The following is a 26810-nucleotide window of genomic DNA, read 5'->3' on the forward strand; positions in this document are numbered from 1 at the left end:
CTCTTTTCCCCGATCAAGTAATGACTTCTGAGAAAAATTGTCTAACCGACAAAACCGTTAATCAGTTCACATAAATCAATATCCCTTTTCGAAATATTTTCTATTTCTGTGTCGCCAAACAATAAATCTTAATGTTTCGCGGAATTTCACGAACCCTTCAATCATAAAATACGCGGCTTCTTTTCATTTCAGTAAATTTTGAAGAGGGTTGAATGTTATCAGTTTATGCCAATGACCTATTGTTCCTTATTGCTCCAAGAAGCAACCTCCTGCAAGGTTCAGACACTAAATAGGGTCATACCTATTCGTACCTGCAGAAAATGACCACAACTCAAATTTACACAAGATCCTGAATCATGGTATATGGAATAACTCTCGAACATACTTCAGAAGTTAATACAGGGTGCCCCTGAATTTTCGATTCTCGAGAAAAAATTAGGCGACCTCTATTTTTTAGTTTAGCCAGCAGTACAAAACTGAAGGCATGCCTCATATTAATTTTCACAGAATAGCGTCTAATAAAAATTGATGCCAAAATTAACATACAGCTTACAGAATCACTACTTTCAGAAAGTATCCAGTAGAGTTATATGCATTAAAATTAACCAATTAGCTAAATGAAAACAATAAATGAGTAACCTTTCATTTTCTATTCCTACCCTAACTTTTCCACGATCCCATGAAATAATTTCATATAAAATTCCAAAATCGATCATGTGTCGAGATTTACAATAACATTAGGGATGAATCATCCAGTTATGCATGTTTTTATGCAGCTGTTCATCTTGACAACAGATCCACGATATCGTGTCAATTGCATTTTTGTTTCTTATGTCTCATTTCGCCTCAGTCACCAAGAAATATCGATGTAGTTTGTAGTGAACATCTGAAATGTTGACAGGTTGAAAATGTGAGATCTATTCTTAATTTCTTTCATTATTATGAGATATCATTTCAAGTTAGTGCTACGTAATATTCAAAACATTTGATTCCTTAATTTTAAGTATAAGAGTGACGTAGTAGTCTCTGAGTTTTTCCAAGTGACAGTTCTTTTTGTTTACATTTACAATTCAGTTGAATTGTATTCGTACTTTGGTTGAAAAGCAATCGATACAAATCATTGAACATCTAGTTTGAATCTCGAAAACTCACACTTGTTAATTACATCAAAACTTGATATTTTCAGATGGAAGAAAATGCGAATGAAAATCGTCTGTTTTTGACTGATTTCCCGAAGCTGTTCTTCAAAATGGTAAGTTCCGTGAAGATTTCCAATACCGTAGATTAAACGATTCTGGACATTGAATTTGGGGATAGTAGAGAACCTTTCAAGGTTTTTTTTATTCTGGTTTGGTTAATTCAATACCTCTCTGCAACTTTTCGGATACAATGCGTTGCTATGGAAATATCACTTTTTTTTAGTGAAATTTGTGTTTTTTTCAAGCCCTTCTTATTGTATAGCGAAACCGTGAGATGAAATGTTAGATCAATATCACGGCATGACTTAATCATTTTCTCGATACATTGCTTATATATGAGAATTGTGTAATCTTCTGTTGTTTTTTAAAAGGAGGCGGATATCACGGGAAAAGCGGAATGTCAGAAAATAGCGATATTTCCATAGAAACGCAATGTATCTAGAAAATAACGAAGACATCCCGAGGTATTAACCTAACCATCCACCCAACAGAAAGAAAAATCTGGATAAATTGTCTTGGGAGTGGAATAAGTTCGAATGAGAGACGTTAAGTCATTCCCAAAGATTATAGAGTTAGGTTATAATCTTTTGGTCATTCCTTCAAGCGACGTTTCGCAACTTTATTGTTGCTTCTTCAAAGCTCTACAAAGAAACATACAGATAAACACACACAAAAACAATGAAGAATATAACATCACAATAATGATTACTGAAAATAAGGAATACGACACTGTTAGATTTAATAGAAAGAAAAATGCTAAAAAAATGGAAACTTTTCGTTTTCCTGCATTTACACCACCTACAACAAGGAGAGCTTGAAAAATACCCTGCACCAGTTCCATATAAGTAGACCAAGGATCAATATGGTGCTTTTTAGTTCATTAAAAACAAATCCATTATCGGCGGAGAAATGTCGAAGTTATCATCAAGCATAAAAATTTTTTTGTAAGACCTACAATAGTTCGGCAATAGCCGAACGAATTCTGTGGTAAAAAAAATTGGCTGCCTTACATTTACACCCTGTAGAACTAGAAGAGATTGTAAAAACTCCGCTCCGATGAGTCCGATGGCATATACAGGCCAAGGATAGGTATCATTTCTTGTCTTGAAAAAAAAAGTCAAGAAATTTGAAAATCTTGTCGACGTTTTCAAGACATATTAAATCTTGTCTTGACTCAAGCAATTTCAAGATTTTGAAATTTCTTCATTAACCAGTGATTAACATGGTCATTGCCTGGCGAACTTTTCATTTCGTTTCGTGCTAACACGACAAGCTGTTGGTTCCTCGATATTTATTTGTTTTCTGACGAACTCAAAATGACATCCGCAGTTGCACTTTTTACCTCGTTTAGTTGAGTGACGTAACCAAGCAAAAATTGAAAGAAGGCTCAATAGGAGATCGAAAATACTCGTCTCCTTTTGGTATCTCTACACGCCACGTCACACAAGCGCTCATCGGCTGATAGTCAAACTGATGATAATCAATATATGATTATAACAGAGACAACAACAACGTTTTGGCACAAAAGTTGAAGTTATTTTGAATTATCTTCTTTTTAACTTTACCTATTACTATTATCTATTGATACACCACTGCTTACGGCCCAGTTCTGCAATTGAATTTGACTTTGCCACGTCATCACCCTTCCAATCGGCTTTGAACTTCTTTCTATACCTACTCTTGTTAATCACAAAGTGGTAGTCTTATTTTACCATAAGTGACATTGACTCTTCAGTAAAAATATAAAATTATCAGTGAAACTAAAGCGACTTCGACTAATGCCAGTGATAATTATCTGTCTGAATCTCAAACCATAGCTGCAAAAGCGACAGTAAAACGAAAAATCAGCAGAATTTACCAATGCAAGATGGTGGTAGGTACTAGTGGCAATACTGAGAGAAAGAAATTCTGTTATTCTTTCGAAATTCAGGTAGACACAAGTACCAACGGCGAAAATAATGAGTAAGACTAAATTATACCATGTTTTCATGAACATAAACAAAGTGTATGCAAATCTAGATTCCAATTGGAGTTTCAACAAGATTATCATTACTTAAATCATTTTTCCGCCGACCTCTTAATAATAGCACTGTTTAACGTACTCGAAATTAGCTGTTAATGAACCCTTTTATTGGTTAATTTCCTATTAATGCATTATTGTCATGGGTAATCGAACATAGAAGTATTCAGCAGCTTCCCAAATAATTATTTTATTTGTATGTCGCATTGATTTTCGTAGTACCTAGCAGGTGAACTGACAAGAGATGAATTGTGGAGGTTGCAGAAAAATTATGATGGTTAGAGAGTAATCAATATATCTATGTAGGGGAGACTAGGGAGCATTGATACATGGGGAGGCTTGATACAGGCTTATATCCGCGGTCTGTAGCCGTTCTCAAAAGTATTATACTAGTGAATACTATTCTTTGACAGAGGGCATTGCGTGACGTTAATCTGTAAGGCTAACAGTAGTTTGTTTGTGAAATATTCAACAAAGAGTGTTTCGAGGTGAGAAATTGTAAGTTTTTACTCAAGTTACCTAAGGGTTTTATGATCATGCATTAATTCTTCGGCATAAACAAACATTTCACTGAGAAATAGGCATAAAACTACCCAATTTACAGTTTTATTCGGTTTTCAAAATATATAGTATAAGATGAAAACATGAATGAGTTCAAAAATTGCTTTTAGGGAGGTTTGAGACATTTCTCGTGGGGAGGCCTGATACATGTATCATCTTCAAAAAATATTCCGTAGCTAGTTGGATAGGCCTACATGAAGGCGTTTTCACCATCCAACATATCAAGGGGATTTTTAACAACTGGAATTTATCCATACAATCCCCATGTATTTAACGAAGCCGACTTTTCTTGTGCGCAATTGACTAACCGACTATTTCCTTATTTTTCTACACCTATGGGACCAAGGCAAGCCAGTATCATTGCTGACCTACCTACTGAGCTAAATAATCCTAGTACATCCAGCAGCATACATAGCCAAGGCAGAACAAGAACCAAGAAAATCAAACAAAAGAGGTATAGGAAAGAAAGAGTATGTAGACCGGGTTATTTCGGACAATGAGGATGACAGGGTTGAAGAATATGATTGAGAGGGCGAAGATGTAGCCTATATATATTGCAATGGTTCATTTTCATCCTCTAGATCAAACGAATTCTGGATCAGGTGTCAGGTGTGCTCGCAATGGCGCGACGAAGAATTTGCGGGTGTTGAAAAAGGCACAAAAATGTTTATATGTGACATTTGCAAGTGATGCCAATGGGACTTATACTTTCAATTGGTGTCTCATGCCTCCAAGTACATCGTATCAATCCTCCCATATGTGGGGAGGCTTGAGACAGTTTGCATGTTTTTGTGTTCAACGTTCTGTACAGCATAGGATGTTTATGTTTTGAGACTTCTATATTTATTTTGATGAACGATTAATTGAAGAATTATTTAATATAAGAAAAGTCCTGTTTCTTCATATAATTCAGTTTCCAAAACAAAAATTCCAAAAAACGTATCAACCCTCCCCAGTCTCCCCTACTACAACTCCAGCTTCCATCAGCTCCACACATTCTTCGACAGATATTATAGGGAACGATATCAATATGATTTACTCAAAATGTCACAACTCGAATATGTCCTCTATGGACTTCTCGAATTGTTCGATCGGCAGCATAAATATCAACATTCCGATATGAAACATTGAAAATTTATAAGGTGTCAAATTTGACTAGGTATCGATAGAAAATTTTTGCAATCAAGAATTCACATTGAATTCGAAATGTGGTCGACGGAAAAATCTTGTAATCAACTCGTTTATTAATAACCTTGTTGATTAAATAACTATTTTCTACCAAAAAAATGCGTGCAATTAATAGAAATAGGTATTCATGTTAAAATATGTTATCTTCTTTAAAAATAAACACGTTTTAGCGTATTGATGGTTAGACAAGAAACATCTTGTCTTGAAATAACAAGATTTCTTGTTTTCTCGGCAAGAAATCTAGTATAGACATAAAATTTTTTGTCTTGTCTTAAAATTCTGAAATCGCCTCTTCTTGTAATGAAATCGAGAAAAGATCTTGAAATTTTCAAGAACTTTTCGACCCCTATTCGCGAAAATGCTTGATATGGAGATGTCTGATCCTTCCATCTTATCAACAGAATCTGTAGGAATAATTTTTCACCTTATTAATCCTTTTGTGCGTTTGTCGAGGTCCCAGGGAGCATAGAGAAGAAAGTCCACGATTCTAAGCCTGTCGTAGAAAATAACACACGCCAAAATCCAACGTACACGCCAGATCGCCGAACCCATCTCTACCGCCGCGTAGAATTCTAGCTGCGTGAGTCTGGCGGCTCGGGGGACCGGACGAGGGGGTTGGCGCGCGCGGGGCGGGAGGGTCCGTAGGTCGCGGTGGTCCTCCGCGGGCCCCGAACGCGTCCCTCCGAACGTCGGGGATACCGCGGTGGCGTCGCGGGGCGAGGGGACGCGGCCATCCGCGAACTACCTCGTCTTCGTCCCCCCCGTTTTCGGGGCCATCGGAGAGCGCCGCCCGACGACGTAGTAAACAGCCGGCGGCATCGGCTTGGTCACCTCTCTCTCCCCCCGCAGACCCCTCGCCGACGACGACGACGACGTCGACGTCCCATCCGGGGACCGAGGCCGAAAATGCGGAAAACGGCGTGGATCGAACCGAAGTTTCGAAATTGCGTCCGATATTCCGGGCCTTACTGCCCTTATTTCGAAAAATGTGTAGTTTTTACTCGGAATGTAATGATGAGCCTTCAATAATTATTCTCCAGCTGGAGGAATCACCCAATTACAAGAAAATATAGCTCGAGAAAACAAATGGACAATATCGAGAACAAAATACAAAAAAACACTCATTCTAATGGTTGTACAGGCTGTCCCAAATTCGATGTCCAGTGAGGGAATCTCGGAAACTAAAAGAGCTAGAGCAAAACAGATGACACATTCCGAGCTCTTTTTCAAAGAAACAGAGAATGGTGAAAAACGTAGCCTCCTACGATCCTTAGTTTTTGAGTTATTAGGAAAAATTGAGATTTTGACGATTTCGAAAAGTTCTCACAACTTTTTCGTCTTTGAAGTTACAGATCTGAAACTTGAACCTTTTTTGGCACTTTTATACGTAAAATCTACCGACGAAAGATAGTTTTCCAATTCAAGAATAACAAATTCAATAAAAGTTTGCATTCAAAAAAAAAAGTTCACCTAATGATTCGAAATGAAAAAATTCTTTGAGCTCGTCAGTGGATTCTACGTAAAGAAGTGTTCAAGATTCAGATCTGTAACTTCAAAGACAAAAAAGTTATGAGGACTTTTAGAAATCGTCAAAATCTCATTTTTTGCTAATAACTCAAAAACCCAGAATCGTAGGAGGCTATGGTTTTCGCCATTTTTTGTTTCTCTGAAAAAGGGCTGGAGAATATGTCATCGGTTTTGCTCTAGCTATTCTAGTTTCTGAGCTCCCCTCACTGGACATCGAATTTGTATGGGGTGGGCAAAATTGGTGATACCTGAATTACAACTTTTTCAACCCGACGAGATAGAGGAAAATGCATGGCACATTTCGGTCGTCTTTTTTCGATAAACTAATAATGCCATCAACTGCATTACTCTATCTTCTTTTGTTTTCGAGTTATAGGTCGAAATTAAAGATACAACTTTGGTCATTATCTCCTTTTCTGTTTGAGCTAGGATGTTGAAATGAAAACATTATACAGACACTTTTTTGATAGCAATCCAGTGGCGTACTATGATTTTTTCCAACAGGTATATTTGCTGAACTATAACATAAAGATGTATTTTTCCTTATGAAAACAGTAGTTTAAGATGACTCAGAAAGAATGAGGGCGATGTACGATATATTTCTGAAACGGTAAAAAAAATGGCTATTCTTTCTGAGTCTTTTTAAACTACTGTTTTCATAAGAAAAAACACAACTTTATGTTATAGCTCTGCTAAAAAAACCTGTAGGAAAAATTCATAGTACGCCACTGGATTGCTATCAAAAAAGTGCCTTAGTGTCTTCATTTCAACATCCAAGCACAAACGGAGATAATGACCAAGGTTGAAATTGCCTAATCTGAATTTTGGCTTATAACTCAAAAACAAAAGAAGAAAGAGGAATGCAGTTGATGGCATTATTAGTTTCTCAAAAAAAGACCACATGAATGGTACATCCATTTTCCCCTATCTCGTTGGGTTAAAAAGTTGTAGTTCAGGTATCACCAATTTTGCCCACCCTGTACACCCTGGACACTTCCAATTTCCTCCAAAAGGATGCCACTATGAAGCGAGGATAATCCTCAAATGCAAGGATATTTAAAATTCAATATAAGCCTTGAGTAAAAACCACCAGTAATACTCAAAGATATAAGTTACTCAAATCTACACCAGACAAATAACTCTGCCAGAACCAGAAGCATACTATAATTTGTTTCATTTTGACCATCAGGTCCAAATTTTATCACACTTGCATTCCCGAGTTATGGCTGTTGTCCACAACCATGTTTTTTTTAAACTTTCATGTCCAATTCGAAAAAAAAATTCATGGCCTCCTTTGCTTGAGTGTAGATATTCACAAAAATATCTTCACTTCTCAGTTCGAATTCAGACAATCTAAGTCTTATGTTGAATACAATTATTATTATTCATAATAAGAACTGATTAACGCCAAAAGGCTATGAAATTATAATCCATCTTTCAATGGGAAAATTTAATATGGCTGCCATAAGAAGAAAAAAAAATTGAAAGTCTTATCTTGAAATCTACGAGGCCGATCTCATTAAAAATTGTATAATTTCATTAAAGTATTATAACATTGAATTTTTTCAAAATTTCATAGTAATCGTTCATAAAATTAAGCAGATAAGATCAATCTTCGAATATCACTTAAACCTGAAACCTCGATTTTCCGACTTTAAACTGAAAATGTGGAAAATCTGTCGGACCCGTCAATTTCAGATTCGAGGGAGAACAACTTTTCCCCTTTTTTCATCCACGTAACTTCAACCTCCTAACGGGGATGAGCATAACCCTTTGATTTTGACTAGAGATGAGGCCGATGAGGGGTGTTGCAATATCTAATTTTGAAGATCGTATCTGACCCTGAAATTTCGCTTTAAAATATCCATCGACCATCGATAATGAAATAACAGCGAAAAGAGTGAAAGAGGCAATGTTAATATAATAATTTTAGGGGTATATTCCCTGAGTAATTTAAAGGCAAATAGGTTATATAAACATAGGTCCACAAACGCTTAGTTACGGAAGTACAAGATAATGAAAATGCTTAGTTATTTTAAGCCTTTTCTTCATAGCTTCTGCACAGGTTTGGATCGAAAAAGCGAGAGGCCTTTTCAGCATCATTTGTGAAGAAAAAATCGAAGTTAAAAAACGTTTATTCAATTGAAATTATTGAAAACAAAATAAAGTGGGGACCTACATACCTTTCATTTTTCAATATGATTCGGGCAGTCTTTCGTTCTGTGACTATTTTCTCGAAAATATGTCAGAGGTTCAAAAAGTTTACAAATGACACGAAATGATGCATGCTTAAAATCAAACTTCAATATTTGAGGTCCTTATTTTTGTAACAAATTCCTGTCGATTTTCGGCACTTTTATTTGAATCAAGTTCCTACCAGATACAATGCCGAATCCGACAAAAATTCAACAAAGATTACTCGAGTAACCAATTTTAAATCCTCACTCTATTTACCGTTTAAAATTCCAAGTCTAAAATCGGTGACATCCATCCAAATAAAGCAATGAAATACTCAGTTGAGCCTATCATGATGAAAATTCATGGAGTAGTAAATTATGAATGGAAGTGAACAAGGGAGAAAAAGATGAATGTGGATATTTGTATTCGGCGACAGGGCCGTATTTTCCGAAGTTTGACCTCTTCGGATAGATTCTCGGCATGAATTTGGATTCAGATTTCCATTGTCAAACATGAGTGTACCTACTTTATAATTCATTTTTCTATTCATATTAGGATAGTATCCGAGTGTTAAAAAATAGCTAATATTTTTGAGAATGAAGTTTGTAAATAGAGATGTCGATTTCGACCTCACCAGCACAAGATTCATTATTACATCTTTCATATTCTTGTCATTTACATAGTACTAGTACTAGTGCGGTTTAGGTTGGCTGTCTCTTTCTCTCGTCTATTGTTAACCCTCTAATGCCCAAGTTTTTTTTCTTTTTTGAAATTATTTCCGTATAGTTTCAAATTAGCTTATGTATAATCTACATCTTTTTTTCGCAAATAGTTAACTGATTTACATTAACACCTGTACTCACAAAATGAACCCATACTGAAGGCGGACATGGGCAGAATAATTTTTTATCCACTTATATGCAACCAGTCTCAAGGCGGACTTGGGTATTAGAGGGTTAATAACTAACCAGCATAATCGGTAACCTTTTCATCTCTCTATTTATGAAGATGAGTAATGAAAAAGCTGATTGCTAATTGGCCTCAGTTACAATGAGTTATAAATGAAAACCTCGCGGTTCCAGCTTTACGTTATGGGTCATTGGTTTGGTAATGAATATCATTATGTACCAAAGTATAAGATCACAAAAAAGTATGTTCTGTAGCAGTCATAGAAAAAAACCCATTAATGATATTCTAGCAAAATATCATTACCCTAAAACGCCACAGTTAACTTCATTTGACGAAAGGAGGCAACTGAATAAGTAAATGGAAGAACCTCTCGTCAATATTGAATTATATTTATACAAAACTCATGATCGATTCCCATAATGTCCTCATACCTCCTACACCTACAATATATTTATTATATTCGAAATGTAGGTACCCACTAACGTGAGTCCTACCCTGTCCGATTCACATCGTATTACAAATGTGTGGAGAGTTTATTCCATGTAAATAAAAGATTTCAACAGGTTGTTGCCTGACAGTAGCACGTTCGACCTTTTTATTAGGGGTTTAATCGAATCAAAAAGTGATACCTGCTATCTCCGGGAGTATAATTCTTTCATCCATTATATTTTGATGGGTCTAACCATATGATACGTCATTTATCATATTTCTACTCTTCTACAGAATATTAATCGTTCGGACAAACCTATACAAGATTTGCAGCTCTGAGTTTCTAAACGATTAGGATTAATTGAATTTGTTTATTTTGATCAATAATAATGACAGAAAGTAGACGCGGCGGGTTTATGGTGAAAATTTCAATTTTTTTGAAGCGTTTATGGATCCGGTGTGAGTTTACAGAAGAATACTTGTCAAACGTCTGAAGGATTATGAAAAATATACAGGGTGTGAATGAACATCAGTTTCGAAAAAAATTATTGGTGATGTTGCTCTATAATCTAAACGGAGAAAAAGAAACCCCTAAAATTTCTTTCGCAAGAAACTTTTTTCCTATTCATATTATATCATAGAAAATTAATTTTTGATAGCTTGATTCGTTTTGAACAAATGGGGTCCCTTGAGAATTCTTACTAAAAGTGAATGTTTTTGAGAAAAAAAATATCAACAGGTATCTAGATGAGTCCTATAGGCTGGAATTATATTTGAACTTGAATTTATCTCATCAGTCTAACATTATGGGGGAACAACACCAAACTTTTTTTTTCATTGTCTTCTCGATTTCATGGGACGTGTGCTCGATTTCATTTCTGACAGTTTTCTGGTTTCTAACAAAAGTTAATAATTGCCATCTTTAAGGAGCTATATCTAATAAAAAAATATTTTTTTACCCCTTAGTTTTATACGCAACTATTCATTCACACCCTGTATATATGAATCATTTGGTGTGATCACAATTTCTGTTTGGGGCATCTATCGAATTCAATTTTTTTTGTCTAGTACTAAATAATTTATGGGTTATGTGACAAAAGGACTCACGAACAATGTCGCTATTTCTAGAGGTTCATAGTCCATGTGATCACCGAAGAAAGACACCAAGCTTTGCCAGTCCTCCAGCTCCGAATAAGGCAAGGTGGTGGGTCGAATAGAAGTGCATACCATTTTCTGGAAGAAAAAAACTATATAATAATTTCCCACTAATATTTTTTGTGCGATTTCAATTTTGATTATGAAATTTGAAATATTCGATGATTTTTATAAGTTAACTTAACTATGCTCAAGCTGATCTAACAATATCGAGAATATGATCTTATTGTGTTTTTTCCCTATTTTCTAACTTGAGTTTTGGTGTCTTCAAGCCAAAAGATGGGATATCTCAGATACCTGATAATCTATATGTACTTATTTATTAAATTCTATCTCATATTCAAGAGATTTCGAGAAAAAATCTGGACAACAGAAAAAAGTATGTTAATTTGGTTTTTCTGAAATATGCATGAATCAAAGCGTAAGCTGTAAAAGTTTGAAACGGATTGTAATCGTTCAAGACAAATTGAAACATTATTTATAATTTTGCATTTTGGCGCCATCTATCGAAAAAGTATCTATTTACGAACCGCAACTCATATTTTTTCAATGATATCTGTTCTTGAGAAGTATTGATTAGATTAGGGGTAGAGACCCTCCATACTTTGTTTTCAATAATATTATCATTGTATAAAGACCACTTTATACAATGGTCCTTATACAATGATATTATCTTTCATTACAATAATGAATCATATTCGTTAGTGCATTTAGTCAAGATTTGAATGGATTTAGCCTGCTTTCACTAACTTTTTTCTTCAATGAGATATTTCGGTATTTATTCACATAATAATGCAATGTGATAAGACTAGGCCGAAGAAATTGAGAAATTTTGGGCATTTTTCCACATACATTCGGTCCTGTTGATAAATCTGAGCAATTTAGTGTTGCCTAAGCCCTAAATAATTATAGAAGGCAGGGAAATCACAATAAATGACCCGATTATGTGTAGCGATTATCAATTTTCACTTTTACAAAAAATTTTTGTCTTACCTGGATTTTGCATTCGTTATTGCAAGCGAGAAACATCTGCTTCCTGTTGGGAAATCTGTACCTGAATTCCCTCCTGAAATTTTCGGCGGTAAACAGTAACATTTTCTCCTTCTCGGAGTTCTTCGTGTAAGTGTGCGGAAAATGGGTCCTACCTTCGAACTCCGGATTCTGCTCTTCCGGCCAACAGAGCTTTATCAGACCCAATTCGCCCTCCACTTGCTTCAGATGATCGTAAGTTAATTCGACAGGTTCTGGAAGAATCCTGGGGGCGTCCAGTATGTCGAATATGGAGACGAAAGGATAATCTCCTTCTTCCTCGTATGTGGTTTCCTCGAGCGTTTTCAAATATTCATCTATCGTCATTATCGGTTGTCCGCTCGGGGTCAGCATCGGTGGATCGTTCCCGCCCATCGCAAATTTGGTATTTTAGCGGCTTTTCACGCTTTTTTTACTTTTCGAAATATCAAAAGAATGTGATATACAGCTGTATAAACAGGTTTGCTAAGAAACGAACGGTCAGATCGTCATAGAGACGGTAAAACCCCAATCATGACAAGGAATTTTTCAACATTTTGAAGGATGTGTAGAAGAGATGATAGGTTCACTAATAAAAAATGAAAAAGATTGTTAATTTCAAACTATATAACAGCTATATCACTCATTTTATTTGTAATAACCACTTGTTCTTTACACTATTCTAATGATTTATGTATCAATAATAACAAGTTGTATCAAAAAGCTCATATTTCATCAGCAGAATAATGTTCCTTGAATTGAGTGCTTGTAGACATCTAGTAGTAGTAAAGGGAATAAGTTTCATATACCCGACAGTTTCCTATACGATTTAAGTATAGCTTCGTCTAGTGCATCTTAGATGGCAGCATTGAGTATCAATTACTCAATTAATTCCTTTAATACTCGATGATGGCAGTTAAATAATCCAAATATATTTCTACGGAAGCTTTCACCACTTAGTATCACCACTTACGTCCGGTTTCATAATCAAATTTAAAGTCACTTTAAACTTAAAGCTTCCTTTACTGTCATTTTCAGTAGGGTTAAAGGAAGCTTTAAAGTTAAAGCGGCTTTAGGTTTCATTATGAAACCGGCCGTTAGTATCTACATGAGTATCTCCAGAATAATATATTTTTTCATTTAAAGTGTTAAACGAACTGTTGATTCGCTGTAGCGTAGAAAGTCGTTTCATCTATGAAACAACTGCTTTCAAACTGACCTTGCTCAATTTCTAAGACATTCCCCAGTATAAGAGCTCAATGTATAGAATACATCATCTTCATACAAAGATGTATCTTAATCATTTGGAAAAAAAAACACAGATATATTACCTAAGAAATTTAATTATTTTTTTATAAATATACATCTTTATTTTGTACAAGTTCTGATTTAAAAGTCCTAATTCTTCAATGGCAAAACCTGAGACACTCCCCACCTATTTTCATGGGTATAATATTCACAAAAATCACAAAATAAAAATGGGTAAATACTTACCACTATATTTATATTAATCTTAATTATCCTATATATCTAAGACAAAAATAAAAAAATTATATAGAAATTTTATAGAAATCACAAAATCAGTCTATTTTTTCATTCAAAAGTATTTCTCCATTTTTGATTAGCTTCGATTCTGGCGTCAGGAACCAGCTGAGATCTGATTCCTCCAAGGACATTGTTAGCTGCTTCAGATGCTATAATTATGGGTTTTACAAGGTTTGGAGGTATTTGTCTTGCTATACCTCCTACCATACCAACATAACCCTTCTGTTCGTGCTCTTGGGTGGCCACTTGAACAATGGTTTCAGCTGATTCTCCAATTCCCTATTTCATCATAAAAAAACAACTTTTGTACTAGCTCATCTACACCAATCATTCGTTAAATGTTTTACTGAATGTGTGAATAAGTTTGATGAAACTCAATTGATGAAAAACTTAAAATGCTAAGTTTTGAAGATATTTCATAAAGAATACTTCATTTTCAACCGAAGGAGCCCCCCAACCAAAACATTTTGGTTTGATAAAGTGGAAGTTGATTGAGGCAGAATGATACTCACTTCTTTAACTAGCCAAAGGGCATTCGAAACACCTTCACTGAAGTCTTGTGGTTGTGTGTATTTCTTCTTCCTTTTCTTTGCGTTAGTAATCTGTCGGACGCTGGGTCCAGAAGAGAGCATGTCATAAGCGGTTTCAGCAGTTACCTGTGGAATTTTTTCATTATGAATCAATGTGAGGTTATGTTTCTATCTCGATCCACATACCTGCAGCAAATGAATGAATTTGAACGTTAATTCGAGGGCAGCTAGAGCAGTCGATGTGGTAAACCTATTTGCACCTTTCCTCAAACCCTTAACTATCCTACCATCCCTCTGATATTGTTCAAAGGGCAACCAGAATAGATCTCGAACTCCACTGACTGTAGACAAAAAACAAATGAAGAATTTAGTGTACATTCAAAAAATTAAACAATACAAAAACTCACTTAGTTGCACAAGGGATTGCATAGGTCCTACGCTGATGAGCACGTTTTGAATCTGATTTTTCTTGATGTCGTTCAGCCATTCTTGCAGTATGTGGGCCAAAACCTTGTCTATTCCATCTATTCCACGACGATGGCAAACCCTGTTGAGTCTTATCGTAGAATTGTTTATTTCCGCCAGTCCCATGATCAAACCGAACAACATCCCTGTAACTGAAGTATCGGACGATCCGACGTACTTGCCCTTGTAATCGATTTTGATAAAAGTCTCTGGACCAAATGAAACCGGTCTGAAATAAGTTGTGAATTATTTCATGAAAAAAAAATTCCTAACCGAATATTATTATTTGAAATGTAACAAATCACAAAAAGGTAGAGCAGTTTTGGATAAATATTTACCTGAAAAAGAGGGGTCTGCTATAGTTATCTGAAGGTAACGCCTTTTCCGGAGATAAGGGTCTATCTTCATCCAAAGAGCTATCCAAATTTATCAAATTTTCATCCCCATCATCTTTAGGCAATTCCTTTTTCTCCTTCCTATTTTTCATGACCAATTTAGGTGGTTGATGTATAGGAGTGCTGTGCTTTGAAGATGGTTTGTCAGAACCGATCTCTGAAAAAATTCAACATGGTATATTTTCAACATTATACGAATTAAATATACAAAATACCTTCGTCTGGTTTCTGACTGACTTCAGAGAAGAATTTCATTAGAAATTCCAAAGACTCTTGGTCAACATAAAATCTAAGTGGTAACAGGGAGAAGCGTAAAGAGCACTCAGTTTCTCCTTCCATATCTGGAGGTCTGCTATTCACAGCTTCCACAACGAACTGAAATGAAAGTGTTCTAAATTGAGAGCTAATTTGTGATTGTGGATGTTCAAAGGAAGAATGTAGTTAATCAAGGAAAGCCGGTTCGGTAACATTCTCAAATTAGTGTTCTTGCATGTTTAATCAAAACATCACTTACCATATAGGCCTGAGATTGTATAGGCATCAATTCACTTGAATATTGACATAAAAATTTGTTAAATTCACTAGATTTCATCTTATCATTAATTTCGAATTGCTTGATTTGAAGCACAAATCGATGAGCTTCATTTGTTGTTTCTGGATAAACATCGTACTGGCATCTTATCTGAAATATTGAATTGTTTCGAATAAATTCTCTGGCCAAATTAAAATTTAGTTTTTCATGAGTTAAAAACAACTTGTCTACAAAATTTCATTGCATAATATAAGGGTACGGATTTGGACTACTTCATAATACTCAACGAGCATATTATGGTACATCATCCAAGTAAGTTATAGCTATAATAGCTAGTAGACCATTTTTCAAAATATCTCATCTCATTTTGAATATTATCAGCAGAATCAGTCAACAGTGCATCTCAATTTTTGACTTTTCACATATGTTCAGAGCCATGAAGTTTGATAGGCCAGTGAACAATGGCTCATCAATCACAAGTGAATAATAAATGTTTTATAGAGAATCAAGTGATTTGCGAATTTCATAATGCTCAGGGAAACAGAGAATATGATGATTTGTTATTTCAGTAATAGCTAACCTTATTGAGGACCACCTCCATAAGTACATTCTTATTTCTGTCAGCTCCGCCAGAAGTTTTCCAACTTTCCCTATCGCTGTTTCTTCGTTCTCGATACGAAGATGAAGAACTGCTGGATTTGGAATAAATCGATTCATTACTTGAGAAATAATTAGCGTACGCTTCATTGTACAAATATTGCTCTTTCTTGTCTTTCTTTTCTTCGATTTTCTTGAAATCCTTTCCTCCGTACAGTTGCCATATTATGTTCAATTCGCACAGAGTGTATTTCGTTACCGGCACAGGGAAGCTGCTCGGCGTGTTCAGAAGATCCTTCTTTGTCAATGGCAGGAAGAAATGATCATCACTCACTTTAACGCTGTCCGTCTCCATCCAATCGATTTCTGGCACACCACTCGGCAGAATTAGTCCTTCGCTAGTATCTTCATCGACTATAATGAACGAGTTTTCAATATCCTCATCGCTCGAATAAAAATCGCCCAGTTCCCTTTCGACTTGGGGGAAATACCTGAATTGGTGTCTTTCAAGAGATCTGCGTTCTGGAAAACATGGTCACAGTCTTTTGAATTCGATATTTAAACAGGAATTTGTGGTTTTGGAAATCAAGAGAATTTCTCAACCCGTTATATACAGGGTGGATGGCTACGAGACGTTTATAGCTAATTTAAGGATAAAATTCATAATCAAAAACCCCAACATGCAAATTTACAGCAGAAAATTGTGATTAGTTCTTTATAAACATCTACTAGGCCATCCATCGTCTGACACCCTGTAGATATAGTAATAATGATGAATGACTACCGTTTTCTTCGAGAGCAATTGAAGATACTTACGTTTTTCCTCCCTCTCTTCATCAATAGCCTGCCCGATCAAACTGTTTATCTCCTGCCGTTGTCTCTCCGAAACTTCACAAATTTCTAGTGGTTGGGGATCAACAGGAATCAATTCTTGATAACCGGGGGCGTGTCTGGGACTGGGATATGTGGAACTCGGTTCGGATGGCGCATTCGATGTTAAATCGCCGTCAGCGGCGATATAACCGATGAGGTCGGAGAGAGCCTTGAGCGAATCGGAGCAGGTATGAATTTTCAAATAATCGGTGGATACCCTCAAATCTAAATGGGGCACCGTTTTGTTGTGCTGAAATCAGAAAAATCAACAATTTTTCAATAAAAATGGTGAAGTTAATGTTAAAATCGAAGAAGAACCTCTTCGCTACTGTATCAGTGTATCAATTCTTTCTTTACCTTATCATTCATCACCAGGCTCAATTCGAACATGTTCATTGTCATAACGTTGATGTATTCCCTCCTTATATCGATAGGAATATTCGAAGCGACACCATCTTTGGGCGGATTCTCCTGACTGATGTACAAGTCGCAATCCTCCGCTAAGAATCTCAATTTTGAGCCGTTCGATATTACGCTCACGTTAGAGGTCATGTTGAAACTTCCAAGGGTGACGGCGCACCTCAGAGGTAAATGGAGAGGTCGGTAATCTATGGCACAATCCCAGGTGTGTAAATGAAACTCGCTCAGGACGTCTCTCGATTTGTAACCGCTGATGGGAAAATCGGTCACTTTGAAAAAGTCGATTAACTGGGATATCCATGAATTAGGCTCGGCAGTCATTCTGTGATGGAGAGTCGATTTGTTCAATCCCAAGGCGATTTGAACAGTCTGAAAAAAAAATATTTGTTGGAAAGTTAAGGCTTTAAAAATAGAATAAGTTTTACCTTAATGTGGTGAGTCTCGTGTCTCGTGAGAATTTTACAAGCTACTGTCAACATCGGGCGTTCCGTATGACTTTTTCGTTCTTCTACCAGTGCCCCCACCGACTTAGAAATGACGGGGTATAGGTGACTAGGAATTCTTCTAAGATCAGGAAGGCACATTCTCACTTCAGAAGAAGGCATCATATCTAAAAATTTGTGGATGTTGATGTTATTTCAAAATGTAGCAAATATCTAGCACTCACCATGATGTCTCATATCACAGCTTCTAACGTCTACACAGACGTAATCTAATGCACTATCGCCCTTATAGCCAGTTACCATGAATAAATTTGCTTCGCTAACATCAATGGCGAAATAACCCAATTGACCAGGTATAACATTGTTCGAAGAAGCGTCTCTGACAGGAGGATTGAATGCAATCGTTCCATTTATTATTTTCACGTCGATAACTAATTTGCTCTGTTTCACATATTTCTTGACGAATGGGGTAGAAGTGTCGAGGATTTCTGGCTCGGGTTCCACATCGAATGTTGATTGGAACAGTCCGTAATCTTCTCTATCCGAATAATCCTCTGAATCATTATCGGAATCGACTGAAAAAAAAAAAGTTTATTACATTTTTTTAAATCTCACGCATAATGAGGACTTCTTAGTGGGTTTATGATACTTACCATTTCTTGCTGTACTTTTGCACTCGTTGAACAAACCGTCACTATTTTTGAATATAAAACTACTCTTTGGCGCACTTGGTTCCCACGTCAGCAGATCGTTATTGATTCTGTTGTAAATTATTTCATAAGTATGCTTAGAAATAATCTGCATCTTCACAGAAGACAATACTATACTTATGAAAAGCTTAGCAGAACCTCTCGAGGTCGACTTAAATTCCTCAATTTCTTTACGATCTCCTGGTATGAGAAATTCTGAATCTGAGAAGGAAAAAGTATAAGTATATTCAATCAATTCTTTGTATTTTTCATTATCTTACCAGGGAAGGCATCGTCTAAATGCTCCGCTCTGCTGTGATGGACCACCTTTTTAGAGGTGAAAGGACCATTATCTTTCTTTTGCAGAAAATTTTCAGAGAACGTATTCTTAGTGATGGGATCTTCTTCCTCTTCCACATTGAAAAGTTTGGCGGTTGGAAGAATTTTGATGCTGAATCTACAACTGATAAACAAATATATAACCACAGATCATCTCGGAACTGATGTTTATGTCATACAGGGAGGACCGAAAACTTTTTTCATGAAGTATTCAAAAAATGTAGGAACTCGTCAAATACTTACTCTTCGAATTTATGATCCCTATCTCCAATCTGAGCGAAAAATACGGGCTTTGCTTTGGCCGATTCATTATAAAAAAGATCCAATACGTCAAATCTGAATGTGTATTCTTCGACCTGAGATTTCGTTTGGGAAGAAAAAGTGGTTTGAAACTTGAATTGATAACATTTCAATGTCATATAATCTGACCGGATATTCCTTTTCCACCAAGGTACTCGTTTCGGATCATGCAGTGGACTGAAATCTGGAATTGGGAATCTGAAAAAAAGTATTGATTTATGACCAAATGAAAAAATTAATTTTTCAAAGAAATCCTACCTGAGTTTGAAATTGGCATATGGTATATCGATCTCAAAACGTGTGGTATGCTTTTGCTGCATTCCAGATGACGGTTCTTTTTCTTTGCAAAACAGCGGTATATTCAGAAGGGCTGAAAGTCTATCTATAATTGTAATGTCAAGTTCTACTGAACACCTCTTGAGGGAAATTCTGTGGATGAATCAAATTTAAATGAAATTGTTCCCTACAGCTAATACTACAAAAACTACTCACACTAAATCGCTGCGAGAATGGTACTTCTTATGTTTTGTCAGACTAATGCATAAGCATTCTTGCAGAGGTTCTTCGAATTTCAATAGCGGTACTAGTTGGGATTTTCCGCATTTATTTTCGAAGAGACATTCCGATAAAGTCATATTATAGGTTTTGAAAGTTCCCTCGCATTTCTTCTTCTGGATATCAACCTCAAAACTTGCATGGACCGGAGTGCAAAGTAATCTGAAGAACGATTTTTAGTCAGATTTTTTTCTTAGCAGTTTAAGATCGAATCAGACAAAAATAATTACCTGATATGATTGAGCTGACAAGCATCATCGAGAATTTCCTTAACACTGTTTTCATCAAATTGTAGCATAAGAGATAAATCGTATTCAAGTATCTTCTTGAGGAAATTCGACGATAAATCCTGAAGTTTCAATATGCTGTCCTTGGTGTATTTGTCACCTCCTTCCGTGACATTCAAAATATCCTCATGCAATAACACGACTGCCATGGATTTCATATGAACGTCTATAAGAAAAATCTCTTTTCCAGGATCGTAGGAAGGACGCTGTATCGTCGCGCTCGACGCTACTGACATGGCTCTGGAATAGTTGCTGTTTCCTCTACCGCATACTCTTCCTATCGTACTAGGTGATGAATATGTTGTACTGTGTACAGATGTATTGAGGTATGTGCTTTCCATACTATTACTTAATATCGACATTGCACAATCCCCATCGGAATGATTTCCACTCATGGAATAAAATTGCTCCTCATCTGTGAAAAAATAAATGGTTTTATCCAGCAGAATGGAAAAAATATTGACTTCTCACAAAAATTAAGAGAGGGCAAAAATTTTCTGGTGATTTTCAACAGACTGTAACTTGAAAAAAAAAAAAGCTGTACAGTATGTTAAAAAAAGCAAAATTGCTGCTCTTAAGTGTCGAGTTTTCAGATCTGAGCTTCAAAAAAAAATTTTTTTTTACTCAACCTCTATAAGGACTATATGTCTTTTTCATGAGGGCGATAGTCAGAGTCGGTGAAACATAGAATATCCTTATTTAGTTTTGGCAAAAATTAATGTCATCTTACCTGCTGGTACGCTTGACCAACCATAGCCAACTTGCAACCCGGGGTATTGCGGCTTTGGGTTATACGTTTGCTGTTGCAAAACAGTTTCTAATTTTTGAAAATCGGAATCTGTCATCGCTTTGGGAACCCTCTTAGTCCTACTAGGATAGCTGAAAAAATTATGAAACTGACGCAATCTCGGATTTGAACAAAAGCAGATCAGAATCAATATCCATGTTGCAAATGTGGGAAATGGAAAACTCAATACATATATGATTCTGGGCTGTAGAAAATTACTGCACTAAAAACTCAGAAATGGTCTTCCATTTTCTAGCACAACACAGATATTTCTGAATATTGGCATAACTAATGTTTAATTCAAATACCTGTCATCATCAGTTTTACTATATTCGCGGGCGAACTCAGCAAGCAAATAAATTGTTCTAGGTGTTAAAAATAAAATGAAATCGCCCAACTCTATGTGGACCCATATGCCTGGTCCTTCCTCCTTTTCCGTTTGCTTGATGAAAACTTTGATCTGCGAATGAAAAAATAATTTAATCTCTCAGATAACAATTTGTGAGTTAACACATACCTTCTGACTGCTATTTAATGCAGCAAACTTAATTTCATTCTTATTGTCCTTTTTACCTTCGCTCTGTACATCTGTAATCCAGAAGGATGCACCCACGATGTCGACAATTTTTGTCGAATAAGCAGAATTACAATGAGATCCTTCTCCTCTAGGTTTTGTGTCATACACATGTTCAGGTACATTTTCTGAAGCTTCTTTTTCATCGAAAAAGCGCAACCTTGAAACGAGAGAAAGTATAATTTTCCCTAATACCAGCCCAAACTTTTGTTAAGTATTTGAGGAATGAAAATTTTATCTAAACATTTTGAAACTTTTCCAGTATGTTCTACTTTTATCTCATAAAATAGAGCTCTGACTAGAATAGGTTTTACTGGTTTGCGTGTTTTTAATGGTTTATTTGGATCCAAATGATTCAACTTATTGAATGAACTACATATATTACAAAGATAAAAATTCAAAATTCGTCATTCATTAAATTATAATAGTTCAAAAATTGAGTTTGAAGCATTTATGTAGATCGTTTTTCAAACAGAACCTTTGTCTCTGATTAAATATTTGATCGAAAGTGACCCATTTAACTGAATTATTTAATTTATTATCTCCGGCGGATTGATTATTCAATTTTGTAGAGATAAATCAGCCAGCGCATTTCAAATTTGAAGTGTGAATATTATTTGTTGTCATACTCTAGAAGATATGAATTAATTGGAAAATTTCTTCCTAATCTTTTTCATCAGAAAAAATTATTCTTTATTGTTGTTCCGGGTTGTTTTGTTATAGTAAAAAGAAATAAAAATAGAACAAAGAATCGCTGAAAACCAACAAAAAATTCACAATGCTGCGATATCTCATTTGGGAAATACAAATGCCTTTCATACTTACGATTCTAATTTTATTGTTAATTTTACTCCTAATTCACTATTTCTAGGTTGGAAACATATAACTGTGTCTTTGAAGTTTACAGTCAATTTACTCATCACTGAAATCGAATCAAATTTTAATCAATTGAATTAAAAAAAAACACAACAGCCTTACGATATCTGAAAAAGTCATCAACTTTTTTTGCACCCTCATTCAATAGAACGGGGTTTTCCACTTCATTTTTGAATGTGTTCGACTTCTCCACCAAACGGCCAATAGCCGAACTCCACATAGACGCAGCTAAATGGAAAAATAGAAAGAAAATTAAAAAATAAAAGATAAACGGTTTCTATCGAACTAAATAAAAATAGACTGATAGGTATATTGTTATTTTTATGGAGATCCTCCAAAGCATCAAGTTCTTCATAAGGGAGGAAAATAATGACCTATGCATGATAATGACAATAGGCGAGATTAATTTTTCAGGATGGACAAGCAATTCCGAAATTTATTCAATCTTGAAGCAGATATTCATTATTGAGACTTGATTGAATTTTTAATTATGTGGGTACTCCCATTATTCCGATGTTTTACGATGAATCGGCGCCTATCGTTTTGTTTAATTGGTTTTTAATGTCGACTCATTTCTATTATCTTTTAGTCGCAGTAGTTTTAAATCACAGTAGGTACATACGATATGTCGCCTAAAAAATTCAACAGAATATTCCAACAAAAACAATTCTGTTTTGATGTTGAAAAAGTTTTTCTTTCAAGTACGAAATTCTATTCCGATTTCATCATGCGCCTGTTCAAACAACTCTAAATATCCTAGTTTTCCCTGAAAAAATAGATTATCCAGATAACTTTCCCTATCAGTTAGTGCATTATACTTGGTGGTTAGTATTTCCACGCTCAAAAATATTGGAAGTTGCCAATGCAATACGTATCTTTTCGATTCTCGAACATGCAATTTCCTACCCCCCTTTTACGACTCGGGGCGATACAGCATGAGTAATATTGAGCCAAAAATCGATCCTAACATTCCTAACTAGGGTTTGGGCTTTTGTTGTAGGTACATACTTGCTGTTGAATTGTATTATACGAACGCGGCTGATTCAGCAGATTCAGCTGGTGTTACAAAAGAAACGTTCAGGGGCAGCCCTGTATGGGGACATTTACTCAATAACTCTAACTGCTATACAGTATAAAGTGTAACCCAAAGTTTATAGAGTTAGGATAGGTTAGCTCTGTAATCTTTGGTGTAACCATGATGAAAACCATTTATTATTTTTCAGGAATATATAACAATGTGAAAATAACATTTATTTCGTTATAGTCACAGTGACTTTTCGGAAATTTGATTTCTTTACTTAACAGTATCAAACATGATAAATATTTCGATAATTCTGTTTTGAGCCGTGTATAAACACGGCATGGAGTCATCTGCCCACGTACTCATCAAATTGGGCACAGCTTGATTTAGATTGAAATATTAATTGTGATTATCCTGAGTTAACTGAAAAAAATTAGCGGTGAAACGGAAATGGACAGTTTAGGGGAATAGTTCACAACGGTTTTCAATTGTTCGAATTCTCAAAGATGTTCTCAAAGAACATATTGATGAGAATAAGAATAAAATTTCCAGATTGTATCAGAAATAATAGTTCTCGATTCATATGCTTTCCTTCACTTAATTTTCTCTGTCAAAATTTGAAGATTCACGTGAATTAAAAGATCGTGATACATATTCAAATGAAGTCTCTTTGTGTTGTATGATTAAAACGTCTAACAGTTTCTTGAACTTCCTAATTCCGAATGAGATCTATAAAAAACGCTTAGAATTCAAGACACTGGTTCATTCATTCTAAGCATTTTCTTGAAATATTAATTTTTCCAGGTTAAACAGTTTTATGACCTGGATGAGTTTCAAAGCCGCGACCTGAAATCGATTTACCGTAATAATAAGGGATTAATTAATGGTGAGCAAAATAATTTACGGTCTACATTAGGAAGTGTTCTATTGGGTATTCTTGAAGCAATAATTATTTGGAAATTCAAGTGCCCAGTTTTCGAAACAAGAATTGTCAAATATGCTTTTCAGACGTAGAAATGGTAAAGAGGTATCTAGGTACTCGATTTTTCTAGCAAATTCTTAAATAATCAATCTTTAGAGCTTGTGCTGTGCAAATTTCCTTTTTCGTCGTTTTATTCCTTAATTATTAGTGTAAATGCCAAGAACTGAAAGAATTGCTATCGGATATTGTACTCGATTTTATCTAATTATCTCTAGCAACTATCGAGAAAAATCCCCGAATGGCGGATATCTTTTTCTTTGTCCACTAAAACCGGTTTAAACTTTTTTCATTATGTATTTTGGATGGTTTATTATTAGAGTTAACAAACCAGATAAACTACATTTTCCATCTAAAATTTAGTAGATAAAAAAGAACCACATTAGCTAAGTTGTTATTCCCTTTATAACCTGTCGTAGAACGAGAATAGACATTTACTATATCTTCGAAAAGTTGGTCCTTTAGGACGCAGCAGGTCATCTTTTCAAATGTGATGAATTTACTACCTGGAAAAGGGAGGTTTCAGGCCTCGGACCTTTTCATGTTCTCCTTTGAAAATAAACCGGAATTTTCGCAATTCGATGATGATTTTAGCTTAGGTATAAGGGACAAAAATCTATTTCTGAAATGATCGAAGTACGATGTCTAAAATCGAAGTATTTCTTTTCAAGAACACTATTCCCGCTAATGTTGAAGAAGCGGTTGGCTTAATCATAGACAATCTTGATGTAGTGGTATGTTTGATGAAATAATAAAATGGGTTCAAAACTAATTTTCTCGCGAAATTAGCGTTTTTTGGAATTAAAGGTCCATTGCTTTCATCAGGCAATAAGATTTTGTCCCTTAGTTGCCTTATTAATTGCAAATGATGAAAATTCAGATATTTACTCATGCCATAACTTTCTTGTCATCGCGGGCGTGAGATGTCCGATAATACGGTATTATACCATAAAAAAATAATATGTATTTGAAAAATACCCACTTAATCTTTGGCAATAAAAGAGACAGGAAAGGGCACAATGGATTTTTAACAATTTCCCACCAAATTTTCATTATTTTACGAATTTACAAGAATTATGGAACTGAATCATTCCTGATGAAGAAAGGAAAACAAAAAGAAATGAATAAAAAGTACCTAGAATATTATTCCCCTCTATTCTTCATCATTCAAGCCAAGCAATATGGTGATTTCGAATTTTTTTTACCAAATTTCATGAAAAGTCCATGAAGAGAGAAATATTTCAGTTTGATGATCAATATTCATAATCTTCTTTGTCAATCAAGTATTTGAATACAATGGGGGACATCAAACTTGATGATTCATTTATGATGTTGCTTGCTTCAGGTTATCACAAAATAAGAAAAGAAAATGATAAAACTCTCATGCAGAACAATCAATTCTCACCATCATCAATATCTTCTTTTGGCTCTAGAGTCAGGTGAAGGCCATTAAATTCTGTAGCTAGACTTAGGCCATCACACCAAAAGCTCCTCCAAGGAGCATTAATGTGTAGTTCATTTAAGTAACCCCTAACTATTCTCAATGGGAAGTTGAGTTGATCTCCCACTTCATTCAGAAACTGGAAGCAAAATTGGAATTAGAATGCAAAAGATTTTCATCATTTGTTCATTGAAATTATTTCAACAACAAAATTTTATAGGACCAGAACTATTATTTATTCATAATCAGAATGCCCCAGATTATTTTGATAAATATCTATATCATCTGAGGAATGCGTTCGTCAAGTATATTTTGCGAACTATATTTTTTTTTTAATAAGACAAAAATTAATATTTTCTTGAGTTTTGCCAAAAAATTATAAGAAATTGTAGACTATTCATTTCATGCTAGGAATAAAATTTTGTCGCTCAATATTATTATTAAATAAGAGCTTTCAACTCACCTCCACATCTAATTCCAAACATCGCAAATATGCGTCCCCACTTGAAATATTTACTGAAATTTGCTGAGGATCTATCGTGCCATCGCGAAAAAGATGACCTATGTGCGATTGGACTAAATAACTTACAATTTTATTTTTCACTTCGGATAAATTATATTCCATGCTTTATGTTTGTGTCAACGAAAATATTTACAATTGTCTTTGTTTGGATACTAACTCATAGAATTTGTCTCAAAACACAGACAGCTGAGATGGGGAACAGCTGCTTCCGTACATGCGTGTTTCTTCCAAAACACAACAAATGACATGTTCTGTAAGCATGTTAAGGCCGAGTGGGGGGGAGATTGATTAAATTGCCTATTTGATATTATTCTGTGGTATTTCACCTTTTTGTCTCAAAGGATTATTTGTGGCCTTTCCAATTAACGAAATATAAACTATGCAGCTCAAGAGGGCCAAATTTTTTATGGACTGATTAATACTACGAGGGCATTGGCACATCACCGAAATTCAGCTCCGCAACTA

The 26810-nt window shown here is 35.3% G+C and overlaps 2 protein-coding genes and 1 long non-coding RNA gene across 3 annotated transcripts in view; 1 reads left to right on the forward strand and 2 right to left on the reverse strand.

Annotated features, from left to right (window-relative positions):
• LOC123307926 (dynein regulatory complex subunit 7) overlaps window positions 1-12858 on the reverse strand; it is a 119793-nt gene extending 106935 nt beyond the window's left edge. The window contains exons 1-2 of the mRNA XM_044890425.1: window positions 12160-12858; window positions 11119-11244 (exon numbers count right to left, since the gene is read on the reverse strand). Coding sequence (XP_044746360.1) covers window positions 11119-11244; window positions 12160-12570 — 537 coding nt within the window. The 5' untranslated portion in view covers window positions 12571-12858. The remainder of the gene's footprint in view (window positions 1-11118; window positions 11245-12159) is intronic.
• On the forward strand, window positions 858-24361 carry LOC123307932. The gene is made up of 4 exons (XR_006537022.1): window positions 858-910; window positions 1187-1252; window positions 20335-20470; window positions 24207-24361. It is a non-coding gene; the product is annotated as an uncharacterized LOC123307932 (long non-coding RNA).
• On the reverse strand, window positions 13500-26615 carry LOC123307925 (autophagy-related protein 2 homolog B). Its single transcript, XM_044890424.1, has 25 exons — window positions 26286-26615; window positions 25787-25961; window positions 22484-22609; window positions 22331-22427; window positions 21449-21665; window positions 21240-21391; window positions 20875-21023; window positions 20088-20559; window positions 19795-20019; window positions 19561-19731; window positions 19246-19500; window positions 18945-19126; window positions 18628-18885; window positions 18199-18549; window positions 17957-18141; window positions 17469-17900; window positions 17055-17361; window positions 16222-16760; window positions 15624-15791; window positions 15325-15484; window positions 15053-15266; window positions 14657-14943; window positions 14436-14590; window positions 14232-14375; window positions 13500-13998 (listed from the first exon to the last, which is right to left on the reverse strand). The coding sequence occupies exons 1-25, from the start codon at window positions 26445-26447 to the stop codon at window positions 13768-13770; spliced, it is 5814 nt and encodes a 1937-aa protein (XP_044746359.1). The 5' UTR covers window positions 26448-26615; the 3' UTR covers window positions 13500-13767.
• Window positions 26616-26810: the final 195 nt, after the last annotated feature.

This window comes from Coccinella septempunctata, chromosome 2 (genome assembly GCF_907165205.1).
Source record: "Coccinella septempunctata chromosome 2, icCocSept1.1, whole genome shotgun sequence".
NCBI classification, from domain to species: Eukaryota; Metazoa; Arthropoda; class Insecta; order Coleoptera; family Coccinellidae; genus Coccinella; species Coccinella septempunctata.